The sequence below is a fragment of the Talpa europaea genome (genome assembly GCF_964194135.1).
Source record: "Talpa europaea genome assembly, chromosome: 9".
NCBI classification, from domain to species: Eukaryota; Metazoa; Chordata; class Mammalia; order Eulipotyphla; family Talpidae; genus Talpa; species Talpa europaea.
In genome coordinates this window covers 26,132,581-26,145,886 of record NC_140076.1, presented here as the reverse complement: position 1 = coordinate 26,145,886, position 13,306 = coordinate 26,132,581, and the positions used below count along the sequence as shown (strand labels likewise).

At 45.9% G+C, this 13,306-nt stretch overlaps 1 protein-coding gene across 1 annotated transcript; it reads right to left on the bottom strand.

Annotated features, from left to right (window-relative positions):
- Nucleotides 1-1,034: 1,034 nt before the first annotated feature.
- On the bottom strand, nucleotides 1,035-9,030 carry TMEM269 (transmembrane protein 269; the record flags this gene model as incomplete). Its single annotated transcript, XM_084243598.1, has 5 exons — nucleotides 8,897-9,030; nucleotides 3,950-4,047; nucleotides 3,167-3,310; nucleotides 2,275-2,475; nucleotides 1,035-1,171 (listed from the first exon to the last, which is right to left on the bottom strand). Exons 1-5 carry the CDS (start codon nucleotides 8,986-8,988, stop codon nucleotides 1,035-1,037), a joined length of 672 nt encoding a protein of 223 aa, XP_084099724.1. The 5' UTR covers nucleotides 8,989-9,030.
- Between the last annotated feature and the right edge of the window lie 4,276 nt (nucleotides 9,031-13,306).

Sequence of the window (13,306 nt, the reverse complement as noted above, 5' to 3'; positions counted from 1 at the left end):
GTGGGGCACAGACATACTCATCTAAGCATGAAAACATAAATGATATATTAGATGAATACAGAGTAAGGGCTCAAGGAGCTATCTGTTCCATTACAGTCAAATCACAGTAATGAGGACTTCTTTGGATTTTTATTTTTAAAACCTAAATTTAATTCATATTTGCCACATACTTTGAACTGCAGACCTCAAGAAGTTAGAGAAAAGGTAATCTGGTGACCTAGTTAGGGAAGGGGCAGACTAACCAAGAATCTTTTTTAGTATAACATCTGGAGCAGAAAGTCCAGAGGCAGTGCTGGGAGTCATCATTTCCAGTGAACTCAAGGTCTTTGTCAAGTGCAACTTTAGGGTACTGTACAAACTATTCTTTTTTGATTTGTATTTTAGCATATGAAGTAACATTTGAACGTCTGGCATTTTTGAGATTAGGGACAAAAACACATAATGAGATCCTGAAAATCAAACAATGTCCTCAAGCTGCCAGTGTGTCTACTCTAAAAAAAGCAAATGGCATAAATTTTGACCGCTGAACTACAGAATTGTAAGTTTCAAGTTTCTGCACATTCAAACGGCAATGAACAGGGTGATGTGATGGTCCTTTGATTAGTTTTGCTGTGGAGAGTCACAGTCTGCAAGTTAAGAAGTGTTTCAGTAAGCACCTCCCTCCAGATTAATCGCCATCAGGCAGGCCCAAGATGGAGGCAATGCCAGTGTTGAGAGGTTTCACTCCTTTCCAAGGAGTTAACAAGCTGGGGACAGCTGGAACTCAAACTTGGCCCAAATGTAACTTGGAAAAATTCTGTTCTCTGTGATATAAACAATTATTTTCCCTTAGCAGTTCAGAACCCTGAATAAAGGGGAGGGAGTGAAGGCCAATGGTCTGCTGCAAGTTGCTCTGGTTCAGGGTAAGAGACTGATGACGTACATAACACGTGCATAACACAGTGAAAAAGGGAGCTTTAGTGAAGATAAAGCAAGGTGTGGCCCAACATGCTGGCATAAACCCCACGGAGGCAAGTGGGTGCTGATAGAACTATTCAGTTTCCTCCCTGCTGTAGCTTAAGACACATTGCCTTGCCCCATAGAGCATCTGGAAAGAAGATGTAGGAGAGCGACCACATCAGGCAGTAAAAAGCAGTTATGGAGAATGGAAACAAAAACAGCATGATGACACCTGGAAGAAGAAAACAGGCAAACATGCCACGGTCATGAAGTCATCTTGTAAGTAGCGCCCACCCTCTGCTTGCCTACCCCCTCCTTAGTTCTCATTCATAGTGCCTAAGAAACAAAAACAAATGAGACATGAGTCCTGCCTTTAGGAAGTTTTGTCTGTATGTAGCTGGACTTGTAATCTAATGCAATGTCAGGTTTCATTTAGATCAGAAACCAGTCCTAGCCAAGAATAAATATGAGTTGACCAGATTTCTTTTAGGGAAAAATATATGTATAAATACACAATATATACATATGTATGTGTGTGTAAACATGTTTCAAGTTTAACATGTGATAACGGCCTATACAATATTAGACATGCAGAGAAGAAACAACATAGCACACCTGAAACCATTATCCTTAGTAATGCTTGCTTATGAGGTTGGCCTATATATGACCAGTATCTGGGAACTTGGAGAGTAAACAGTTCCCTACACCAATATAAAACTTTCCCTAACTGGGAAGAGTGGCTCACTGCGCCTCAACAGTACAAGCAAGATTGCTTATGCTGACATCTCCTTTCCTTCTTGGAATCTGGAATTCAGGGATGTGTTTGCCAGAGGGTGCTTTTGTAGCCAGTCCTTATAAAAGCTTTGAGCACTGAGTCTCTAAAGCACTTCCCTCATGCCTTATGTCCTAATATGTTGCTGCAGGAATTGTGTCCTGCGTGACTACTGGGCAAGGACTCTTGGAAGTTTGGTTCCTCCAGACTTCACCCCTTTACTGGTTTTGCTCTGTATCCTTTGCTGTAATAAACCTGAGTCATGTGTGTGACAATATGCAGAGTGCTGTGAGTTCTAGAGAATCCTCGAACCTGGGGTGGCCTTAGGGGACCCCATTTGGATTTCAGATTCACTACCAAAAGATAAAAGGGCATCAACATTTGTGGAATATTTACTTTGCTCTAGGTATTCTGTCATGTACGTTACATAAATTAGTTCACTTTCCATGCAGATAAACAGAACAGGGTAAGAGAACTAGGGAATGCTGGGGAAGGCACTGGGTGGCAGTGAGCAGCCCTAAAGATGACCAACAGGAACGGTTCAGAGCAGCATTTTCACTCACCTCCTAAATAAACTATTTTTTTCCAATTCTCAGAGTCCAGAATTTCATCATGTGGGTAGTAACTCTGGTCCATCATGAATAGAACCATGAGTGAGGCCATGCAAGAGAGAATGAAAGGGTTGCCTTTCGTAAGAAGGGAGGTGGAGGCCAAAACACAGGATGCATAGGGGCAGGGTAGGCCCTTGTACACGAAGGGGATGTCTGCCAGGGAAAGAAAAGGTGGAGATTAGCTGTTTCTACTCTGCTAAAGGCATCTATGTGAAGCAAGTTCCTTTCTCTTTGGGTCTCCCCCCACCCCCCACCCCAACCCTCAGCCCATGATTATGCTCCAAATCCCTTTAATCCCAGGGCAGGGGCAAACCATAAAACATTTAGCTATTCACAGAAATGATGTCTGGGTTTGCATTGCATAGCCGAGTTCGAGCAACAAACTAGGACCAGTCACATGCCCAGGCCCCAGAGAAGCCTCTATAAAGGGTGCTTTGAAAAAAAAAAAAAAAAAAGGGTGCTTTGAGGTCTTGTAGTTGGCATCCGCAGTCTCTTGTGTTGTGACCTTAGGCAAGACCACTGTCCTCACCAGAGCTCAGTTTCTCCATGTGTTTTGGGAAACTGGACTGTGACATATAGTTCTGGAGTCTGTGAATTGACATGCTCCATCTAAAGGTCACACAGTGAGAAAGAGGCACAATTGTTCCAAGAACCAAGGGTCCTGATCCCCAGACCGCAGCTCTGCCAGTATAGCCTGCAGCTGCCAATGGGCACAGGTACAGGAGAAGGAAGAGGGACTCCAGAGAGGGAGGAGTCGGTTACTGAGCCCTAAGCTTTGGCATCCAACGCTCCTCCCTCCGAGGTTCCCTGCCCCAGCCCTAAGACTTACCTGAGTTGCACTCACAAGTTGAATAAGAACACAGGCGGAAAGAAGTAGTTAAGATATAGATGATGGCCAGGAATCCATTCAGAGTTCCATTCACACCTAGGAGCATGGCTGAGGCCAGACCAAAGGTGGTGAAGACGGCAAAGTCATTCAGCTCAACTCCTGCTGCAGAAGGCCCATGGTTAAAACTTAACACGCACACATACTGTACTTTAGCCCTGGGGTGGGGGTGGGGGTCAGGGTGGCGACAAGCAGGGTCCTGAGTCCCAGAGATCAACAGCTGTTCACCCTGTTTCTGTAGATCAAAGAGGGGAGTAGTCCTCCTGGCTTAGCCTCATACTGACCATGTGACTCAGGCAATTGCTCTCCCTCTCCAAGGGTGGTCTACTATGGATACAAATTGAAAAGCTCTGGAACCTCTTTTCAAGCAGTATCTTACATGGAAATATTTTATTGTATTTTAAACCAACTGCTCTGTTTGGGAGAATGTTTCATGTCCCCACTCCTCCACGCTGCCACTCTCCACCACACCTACCACTCCCACTCCCAGTTCCCAGAAGGGCCCTGAACAGGAGGCAGGGAAGATAATGAAATGGAAAACCAGGGTGTGGACAGTCTCAGGTCACAGGAGCCAGGTCTGGATGTGGGGCTCCTGGTGCTGCTCTGGGGCTGCTTCTGCTACTGGAGGGATGGGGCCGGGAACAGCAGCTCATGAAGCCTGTTGATGCTGGAGGATGAAGGAGGTGACCCGAGACAGGGTGTCCTGGGGTCAGGGCTTAGGGGTCTGAGGCCTGGACTCACCTGATTTGGAGCAGATGTTGAGGTGTCTGGTTATAGCCCCAACTGCCATGTCTATCAGAAAGCTGACAAGAAGCATCCAGCAGGCACAATGGGATCTCCTAGAGTGTGGGCAGCAGACCCAAACAGGGCAGCCCTCTCGTCGTCTCCACTGGACAGCCACGCCACACACACCCAAAACACACACATCCTACACTTGCATGTACACACACCCACACTCCTCATGTTCCCCACTCACACCCCACACTGCTTTTCACACTCCACCCTCACACCTCACATATACCAGCATACCTGCTACGATCTCAACCCATCTTAAAGGGGTGCCCTGAACCCCCAAAGTAATCACTAAGGTCTCTTCCAAGTCTAAATCCCAGGTATATTCAAGAGCACAATGGTCCTGAGTTCTCTCCCACCCTCAGCTACCATCTTATTGAGAATTCTCAGATAAATCATTCCCACCCAACCGAGGTCTCTGTTCCTCCATCTGTAAAATGAGGGGTTTGTACCAAACGATTTCTTTAATGGACATAGGGACTGTTCAGATGAGCTATTTCTCCCAAGTGCGAGTTTTGGTAGCCTATGTCTTTTAAGGAAATGGTCCATTTCATTTAGGCTGTCAGCTTTGTAGGCACAGAGCCGTTCCATTATTAAGCTTTTAAAGGCTGTGGGATCCATGGCCATGGCTCCTGTTTCGTTTATGATATGGGTGCCTTGGGTCTTCTTTCCTTTTGTCTTGGTTAGTCGGACTAGAGGCCTATCGCTTTTATTGATCTTTTCAAAGAACCAGCTTTCGGCTGCACTGCCTTTCTCTACTGACTTCTTGTTTTCAGTTTCAGTGATAGCTGCTCTCATTTCTATGATTTCTTTTCTTTTACTTTGGATCTAATTTGTTCTTTTTCTAGTTTCCTAAGGTAGAGGCTTACAGTATTCATTTGAGATCTTTTTGTTTTTTTTTCTAAAACTTAGTATCTTTATGAGCAGTTTTAGGTTTATACCACAATCAAGAGGAAGGTAGAGATTCCCATGTACCTCTGCCCTCCACCTCTGCAAAGCCTCCTTTATTAGCAACATCACTCATCAGAATGGTGCATTCTGGCTCTTTGTATATATCAGGGTGAATCTACACTTATACATCATAATCAACCAAAGTCCAAAATTTACCTAGTGGTTCACTCTTGGTGTTGTACATTTTGTGGGTTTCAACAATAGTATACTAACATATCACCATCATGACTGTATTGTATGGAGTACTTTGGCTGTCCTAAAAGCTCTCTCTGCTCTATTTATTCCCATCTTCTCCCTGGGCAACCACTGATCTTTTTAATATCTTCGTAGTTTCGGAGACATATTTCCTCCATTTTTTCCTTCTCCAAGATGTCATATTGTTGGAGTAATATAATATGTAGCCTTTACAGATAGGCTTCTTTCATGCAATAATGTATATTTAAGGTTCTTCCATATCTTCTCGTGGTTTGATAGCTAATTTCTTCTTAGCAATGAATAATACTCCGTTGTCCAGATGAACCACAGTTTATCCATTCACCTACTCAATAAATCTTGGTTGTTTCAAAGTTTGTCAATTATGAGTAATATAAACATCCAAGTGCAGGTTTCTGTGTGGACATAGTTCTCAATTCATCTGAATAACGCCAAGAAGTGTGATTGCCTGGTCCATATGCTAAAGAGTAGGTTTTAGTTTTATGAGAAACTGCTTAACTGTCTTCCAGAGAGGCTATGTAACAGGGTGGTGCCCAGGGAAAGGGGTGATTCCACCCAAGGGAAGGAGGAGCAGGGAAGAGAAGCTGAAGAGGAGCCTGGGAGAGAGATGCCGAGCTGGAAGAGGGAAGGAGAGTTAGACCTAGAGGACACGCCTGGAGCAGAGGGACAGGTGAAGAAGCTGTGCTTGCTTCTGGGCCTTGGACTTGTGCCAGGGTCTTGGAGGGCCATCTTCCAGCTTTTTCTCAGAACAATGATCAATCTTCTCAGTTCAGCAAACTTGCAAGCAGTATGAGCTGTGTGCCAACCCAGCCCAGGGGCACATGGTGCACTGATCTGGCTGGTTCAGAATAATCACCTGAACTGCGAAGCCAGCTGCTTCCAATTTTGGTGGGTCACTTTTGCTGTCACAATGCCACCAGAACATCTCTGACAAACACATTCCTGACACTGAGCTCACGCTGTCCTAGGCAGAGCTTCCCTCAAAGCTTTATGGTGCATTTCAAGGCTTTACTTCAGTTGTAACGCTGTCTGGAGCCAAGGCCACCTTGCCAGGTTTGGGAACACCAGTCTCAACTCGGCCCACAGAGTCAGCCCCAGCCCCAATAATTTTGCAGATGTCCAGAGGGGCAGGTGCAGGGCTTGTTGGTTGGCCACGCTAGGAGCAGGATACATGCCAGAGCTTCAAGCAGCGTGGTTCTGCGGACATTGCCATCTTCATGGGTGACTTTCCGTCCTTTGAAGCAAGGCATGTTAGCACTTGGCTCCAGCATGCTGTCACCATTCCAACCAGAACTGGCACAAATGCTACCGTGTCAGGATCGAAGCCAATTTTCTTAAAGTAGGTGCTGACTGCCTTAGCGATTTCCTCGTACCTCTCCTGGCTGTCACATGGCCTGTGTGTTCTGTCTCACGCCCAGAGCCTGGGCCGTGCTCATGGGTCCCCATTCTTAGAGATGCCAGCTTCAAATTCACCCACAGCAGCAGCCACAATCAGAACAGTATGGCAGCCTGAGATGTGCCTGTAATTGTGTTTTGATAAAGTATCTGTGTCCTGGGGCACAGATCATCAACGATGCTCACATAATACTTGCTGGTTTTGAATGTCCATAGAGAGACTGGGATGGTGGCGCCATGCTCCTGTTCAGCTTTCAGGTTACCCAAGACCAGGGAGGAACTTGAGGGAGACCTTTCCCATCTCAGCAGCACCTCCTGGAATTTTTCAATGGTTCTCATGTGGATCCCACCATATTTGTAGGTCAGATGACCAGTTGTGGTGGACTTGCTCTGATCGACGGGTCCAGTCATGACCATGTTAAGAGGCTTCTTCTTTTCCATTCTGTCTGTGGCTTTCAGGATACCTATGTTCCAGCTAAAAACCTATTGCAAAAAGTTGGTGCATCTTTTCATATGCACATTTACCATCTGTATATCATCTTTGGTGAGGTATCTGTTAAGGTCTTTGGTCCGTTTTTTGATTGGTTTGCTTGTTTTCTTATTGCTGAGTTTTAAACTTTGTAAACTTTAGGTTATAATTCTTTAACAGTTGTATCTCTTGCTATTATCTCCCAGCTTATGACTTGTCTTCTAATTCTCTTGATATTGTCTTTCACAGAGCAGATTTCTTTTTTATTATATGGGTTTAATGCTATAATTTCCTCCTATGGAATGTTTAACTGCACCTCAAAAAATTTGACAAGCTGCTTTGTCATTTTCTTTTAGTTCAAAGTCTTGTTTTGTTTTTTTTTTTGATATTTCCTTTTTTTAGTCCATATATTATTTAGAAGTGTATTGTTTAACGTCCAGTATTTTGGGGATTTTCTAGTTAACTTTCTGCTATTGATTTCTAGTTTAATTCCACGTTAATTCTATTAATTCTAGTTTAATTCCATTCAAAGCATAACTTGAATGATTTATTTCTTTTAAAATTGTTAAGGTTATATTTCATAGCCCAGAATACCTTCTATCTGGTGAATGGTTCACGTGAGCTTGAGAAGAATGTGTATTCTGCTGTTGTTGGATGAAGTAGTCTAGAAATATCTATTGAGTCCAGCTGATGGATGGTGCTGGTCCTTGCTGCTTTTCTGCCTGCTGGATCTATCAATGACTGAGAAAGGAGGATTGAAACCTCCAACTATGAGAGTGACTCACCAGTTTCTCCTTGCAATTCTATCAGTTTTGTCTCATTTGATGCTCTAAATGATTTTCAAAAGCTCTTTCAGACCCTATAGTCAAGGGTTCTATGCTTCTGTCAAGCACATGCTTCCAGACCTTTCTGAAAACAGCCACCAAGGTTACATACTTACCCGAGGAGATTATTCCCAAGTCTATACCCTGACTGCAATGTTTAGTGGCCTAGCAGCAGCAAAAAAGAGCCTCATCCCAAGCCTCGCTGTCCTCAAATCAGCCTCTGCATTTCCTTTGCTTAGACTCATCCTTTGTGTCAAAAGGGGAACTGAGTCTAAATAAAAATTCTGGTTCTACTATTATGGCATGAAAACTGTAACCCTAGAAGATTAGGCTGAACTAATAGATTTTCTGCTGCATGTTTGCCATAGCTTATGAGACTTAAAACATAGAGAATCACAGAACTTTCAAACTAGAAGGAACCTTAAACATCTCAGGTAAAATCATCTTATTTTATATATGTGAAACAGATCCCATGAAGTTACTTGCCGATGTTATAGAGATCAAACAGATTAGGCAGACATAACAGGCATTTTAAGGATTCATCTTTATCTTTAGAGAGCTGATTTCCCAAAGGCATTGAAATATGATTCAATTATAGAAATATAATTTCTTAACAACATAAAGAACAGTGCTAATTTCAATTATTTTGCCATATTTAAGAATTAAAAAAATATGAGTGGTAGCCTGTTTAAACAAGGATTGCATAGGGATAGCGTAAAGGCTGCCAGAACACTCTTGCTTTTCTCATAAAAAACATTCTAGACTGGCATTGCTGGAAGACAATAGAGGGCATAGTACAAGCTCCTTGTTTTAAAAATGGAGAAACTGAGTCTCAGGATGTGTCCTAACCAGGTCACAGATCAGGTTTGTGGTGAAACTGAGGCTAGGACACTGGCCCCTTGGCTTCCAATCCACTGCAATTTCTCCTGCCCCAGCTGGCCCCCATGCCAGCCTGGCCCTGCCTGGCTCTCTAAGCTCCTCTTCCCTTCCATCATGCCATTGGCTTCAGCTCTTGGCTAAGAGCTTGCTGGGTCCCAGACCTACTTGCAGAAGCTGCAGATGATGGAGAAGAGTCCCAGGATCATATTGGCCAGGGATAACGCATTGGCAACATCCTTGCAGGAAAATTCATTCATCTGGGAGGGACTCTGGTCATTGGTCAGGAAGAAACTGGTGCACTGACCTGGGGTCCAGGAGAAGGCCAAGGAGTTCTCAAGGTTAGAGTCCCCAAAGGGCCCCCCCCCCGGACCATGTATCTCCTGTTCCCCCAGACCTCATCCCAGAAGTGCACCTCCCAACACTGTATCACTGACTGGAAGGAGGGAGACAGGTGGTGAAGACAAAGGTGCAGAAGGCAAGCGCCTTGGAAACATTCAACAGCAAAGCGAGTGCACAATGTGGCCACAGTCTCCACTCCCTCTCTGACTGCACCCCTTGCCGGTAGCACAGACCTCCTCCAGCCCAAAGATTGGCCCTCCTGGCACCTCCATGGCTCAGGGTTGGACAAGGGGCCCTGGCTCTTTCCTCAATCTGAGAGATGAGTCTTTTGTCATCAAGAAGTTGTTTGTTTTTTTTTTTTAATTAATAACAAAACTATTTTTAATACCTTGTGGTAAACCCTAAAGGAATAAAAAAAGCACTGGGGTGGGGTAACCCCCTCACCTCCAGGAGTGCCCCAGGAGGAGAGGCAACTAAGGGGAATGGGGCATAAAGGGGGCCTGCTGCAAGTCCAGGCTCCACTACCCCAAGCTCATTGCCTCAGGACAAGGCTGCACCTGAGATGCCCCAAGGTCCTGGCTCTGACAGGCCCCAAGCGGACAGCAGGCCCAGCTCCACCCTGGGAGAGAAGAGAAACAGGAAGCCACCCCCACCCTCCCTCTCTGCCACCTCCACCTGCTGCCAGAGGCCAGCAAGCCCCAAAGGAGACCCAGCCTCTTCCCTAAGTCGGTCTGGAGTCCCCCCTGCTCTCCCACTCTCCCCTCCCCGCCGCTGGATGAATGCACCACCCCGATGGAGAGATGGGAGAGGTGGAGCTCGCGCACTTGCAGCCTCTACTTCCACGTGGGCCGGCAGCTGACTGCTCTTGGGGGCGGAGGCTTACCTGGGACAGGACATTCCCCGATGGGGCGGGGTGTACGCTTTCCCCAATTCCTGCGTGCTGGAGGGGGTCAGCCCAGGTGAGGAGGTGGAGCTACAAAGGCCCCAAGCCTCTCGGCCCAGGCTCTTAGCTCACAATCCCTGAGGAAGGGGTGGGGCAGCAGGGCTGTAGGGGGCAGGAGGAGGGGCCTCCTTTGCAGGGGGTCCCTAGGTCTTCCAGGGGACTCGCAGGAATGGAGGACTCTGGGAGGAGGCATCTAGGGTCTCCATTGGGAGAGTGTGGGAAGGTTGGCAGGTGAAGAGGTTCGAGTGCTCCTTGAGAGAGGGGGCAAAAGTGACTTGGGGCAGATTGGGCTGTAGAGGAATGCTGGATCCAGAGGCCATGGATGCTTAGAATGTAAGCTCTGGCAGGCAGGACTTTTCCTGAGCTTGTTTCATTGTGTCTTTGTGCCTGTAAGAAAGCTTCGGTATATAGTAACCCTTCCCACCCCCACTCCCTCCCAATGTTTGTTAACCAAATCACAGGCTAAGTCGTTTACCTTCTGTCCTGAAAACAGAAGGTTTAAGTAGGGAAGTTACATGGTCACTGGTTTAGAAAGATTATTCCAGCAGCCAGGGTGGAAGGCGAATCTGTAAGACAGCATGAGAGAGGAGGTGGCTGGCGCAAGGCTGTATGTTGTTGGACAGCAACAGAAAGGAAGGAGAGGCAGTGGTCAGCCTAGGGAGCTGGGAGCTGGAATCCCTGGTGTGAACGAGGAGAGGAGGTCAGAGTGGCTGAGTGTCTAGACTGGGCAGCTGCAGGAACAGTGTGCTTCAGGGAGAAACTCGTTGGTAGTGGGTAGGCCCCATTTCCAATACCTGCCCCACATTCTCATCCCTGCACATGGGGTGGGGGGGCATGCAAAGGGCTGGGGGCATGCAAAGGGGGATAGGTAGAGGTGGGAGAACAAGGGACCCTTTGCCTCTCTCTTCAAGCACAAGGGGAAAGAAGAGTGTAGGATCCAGCACTTTGGGCTACTAGCCCCGGGGCATGGCCTTACAGACTTTACCATCTTCTCACAGGGTTTGCAATGGGTGGGGGTTAGTTACTAGTGTTCCCAGGAACCACACAGTTCCCGAGCACTTGAAAAGTGGCTACTCTGAATTGAGATGTGCTGTACACATGAAATACACACCAGAATTTCAACAGTTAAAAAAAAACAATGTATGCTAACTCACTATTTTCTGTGTAGTTGGTTGAAATGTAATAGTTATATTTTGGATATACTGGGTTACAGCAAATGTATTATTAATCTCACCTGTTTAAGTAAACAGGTTAAGATTTCTAAATCACACATGTGACTAGAGTATATCTGTCAGTTGCACTGACTTAGGTCCTTTGCAGAGCTACAGGTGTCCATCTGTCCATCCATCCAGGCACTGTTTTAGGGGCTAGGCACATAGCAGTAAACAATACAGACACTGCTTCTGTCCTATAGAACTTACACTCCAGCATAGGGGAAGGTGGGAAATAAATTCCTGGCTGTGATAAGTGCTACAGAAAACAGAGCAGAGTCAAAAGTTATTCTGACCTGAGAGAAGCTGGTATTTCTGACAGGGTGAATTGATATCTGAGCAGGATATCAGAGCATTATCAATCAGTGAATTGATATCTGAACAGGAGCTAAATGAGAAGACGCAAAGGGTGCAGAGATCTTGGGGGAAATGTTCTGTGCAGATGGGACAGCAAGCACGAGACCCTGAGGCAGGGATGAACTTGGTGTGTGAGACCAGCAAGGTCTGCAGGAACACGGTGAGGTCACACAGAATCTTAGCAAGGAGTATGGGTTTATTCTAAGTGTAATGATAAAATCCTGGGTCATTTTTATATAGTGTTATGATCGGATTCATATTTTTTTTTTTTATAGAGGCATGCTTTATTTATTTGTTTGCTGGTTTGTTTGTTTGTTTTGTTTATACAAGCACTGGGTACAGTCAGAAGCGCGGGAGGGTGAGAGAATTCACCAGAGCCAGAGCGGGGAGCAGAGCAGGCAGAAGGACCGAAGTACACTGCTGAGGGGAGCAGCGGGCGGCAGGAGAGGTCTGCACGCCATGTGGGACCCTCCTCCTGTGGCTGGGGAGCAGCCGGGGATCGAACCGGCGTCGCAGAGGCCGCGGGCAGCTTCGTAACCCAGCGCTCAACCGCTGCGCCACCGGGGAGGCCCCGGATTCATATTTTTTAAAAGATGATGCTGACAGTCTCTGTGGAGACAAACTGACGGAGGATGGGAATGGAGGCAGGGAGGACAGTTTGGTGGTTACTGTGTAAGTCCAGGCAAGAGATGCTGGTGGCCTGGACTAAGGGTATGGTGGTAAGGGTGGTGAGCAGCAGTTAGATTTGAGATGTATTTTGGAGACAGGCTGGCTGACTGGTATCCAAAGAAAGGAATCAAAGACTGAGGTGTTGTCAGTATGAGAAGAGGCCTTTGGTATTTACTGAACTCCTCTGGGTCTTGATAACACCCTCTGTAGGCTCTTCACCGAACTTTCAAGTGAACTACTCCTACAGTAGCCCATATACACATTACTCTATCACTTTTCTAGCTTAACTTCTTAACATCTCAACATCGAGACACTCTAGAACAGTCTTAACTGGCTAAAATGGCGTTATGGTTATAAGACTTAAATCCAACAGGACTGTTTGAAACTGACACCTAGTGACTGACAATTTGACACCAGCAAATCCTCTTCTCCTCCCTCCAGACCCCTAGGGGAGGAGAAAGGGAGTGTTACTCACACCCAGCAAGGTGGATTACTGAAGCAAATATAGCCTGCTAATCATTCTGGAAAGCATCAGGATGTGGTCCTCTTCTATATTTTGTTGAGCATTTCCCCACCACCCACAGACACTAAAGCTGGTACTCAGGCATTATCTAAGATGCCTTCTCTCACTCATCCTCCCACATCTTATTAGATAACAAGACAGCAATCTATTATACTTTCAAAATACCGTATTTCATCAAATCTAACATACCATTCAAAGACACATCATTCTTATATGTAATTCTAAGAAGAAAAATATGCTGCCACTTATATTATAATGGGCCGTCATCTTTTAGAAGCATCCAAGTTTCAGAAGTATTAAAATATGAGGAAAGAAAAGTACACCTTAAATTGATGAAATAAGGCCCCTCATTCCACCACTGCTATCTCAGTTCAGATCTCCATTATCTCGTCTGGACTAGGGATGGAGGCCGCTGATGGTCTTAGCTCCACCCCTCTTTTGCTGCCAAATGAGGTTTCTAAAAGGGCAATATTACCAATACCCTACTCCAAATCCCTTAATTAGCTCTTCTCACATCACCCTTGGCAAAATTC